Source organism: Penaeus monodon, chromosome 31 (assembly GCF_015228065.2).
Source record: "Penaeus monodon isolate SGIC_2016 chromosome 31, NSTDA_Pmon_1, whole genome shotgun sequence".
In the NCBI taxonomy this organism is placed as follows: Eukaryota; Metazoa; Arthropoda; class Malacostraca; order Decapoda; family Penaeidae; genus Penaeus; species Penaeus monodon.
This window is the reverse complement of record NC_051416.1, coordinates 4,388,700-4,389,083: the sequence shown is the minus strand read 5'-3', so window position 1 is coordinate 4,389,083 and position 384 is coordinate 4,388,700. Positions and strand designations below refer to the sequence as shown.

The window sequence follows — 384 nt, the reverse complement described above, 5'->3', positions numbered from 1 at the left end:
TCTGGACTGATCAGGACCTGGTCTGTTTCAGGAGCTGTTCTTGGACAGTAATGAGATTACCATCAAAGGTGGATTGGCAATAGCTGAAGCCATGGCAGATAAAGAGAACTTGGAGAAGCTCATGCTGGACTGCAATCAGTTTGGTGAGTGACTCTCTGATATTAGAAATTTATTTTTAGAATATTAATTTATTAACTGAGTTGTTAAGTCATGTCTTTGTGTTCTCCAACATTTTGTTCTTAGTATTCTGACAGATGAGGTTTTATATTCTTAGCGTAAATGGTACTCAAATGATGTACACTCATCCTGCACAGGTGAGGATGGACGGGAAATGCTTGTCAGCCTTTTGAACGACTTGGGTCAGTTAGAGGCCCTTGACTCCCT

The 384-nt window shown here is 40.6% G+C and overlaps 1 protein-coding gene across 1 annotated transcript in view; it reads left to right on the top strand.

Moving 5' to 3' along the window:
• Window positions 1-384, top strand: part of LOC119593007 (ran GTPase-activating protein 1-like) — a gene marked incomplete at its 5' end in the record, with an annotated part of 7,001 nt that overhangs the window by 1,544 nt on the left and 5,073 nt on the right. The window contains 2 exon segments of the mRNA XM_037941898.1: window positions 32-143; window positions 315-384. Coding sequence (XP_037797826.1) covers window positions 32-143; window positions 315-384 — 182 coding nt within the window.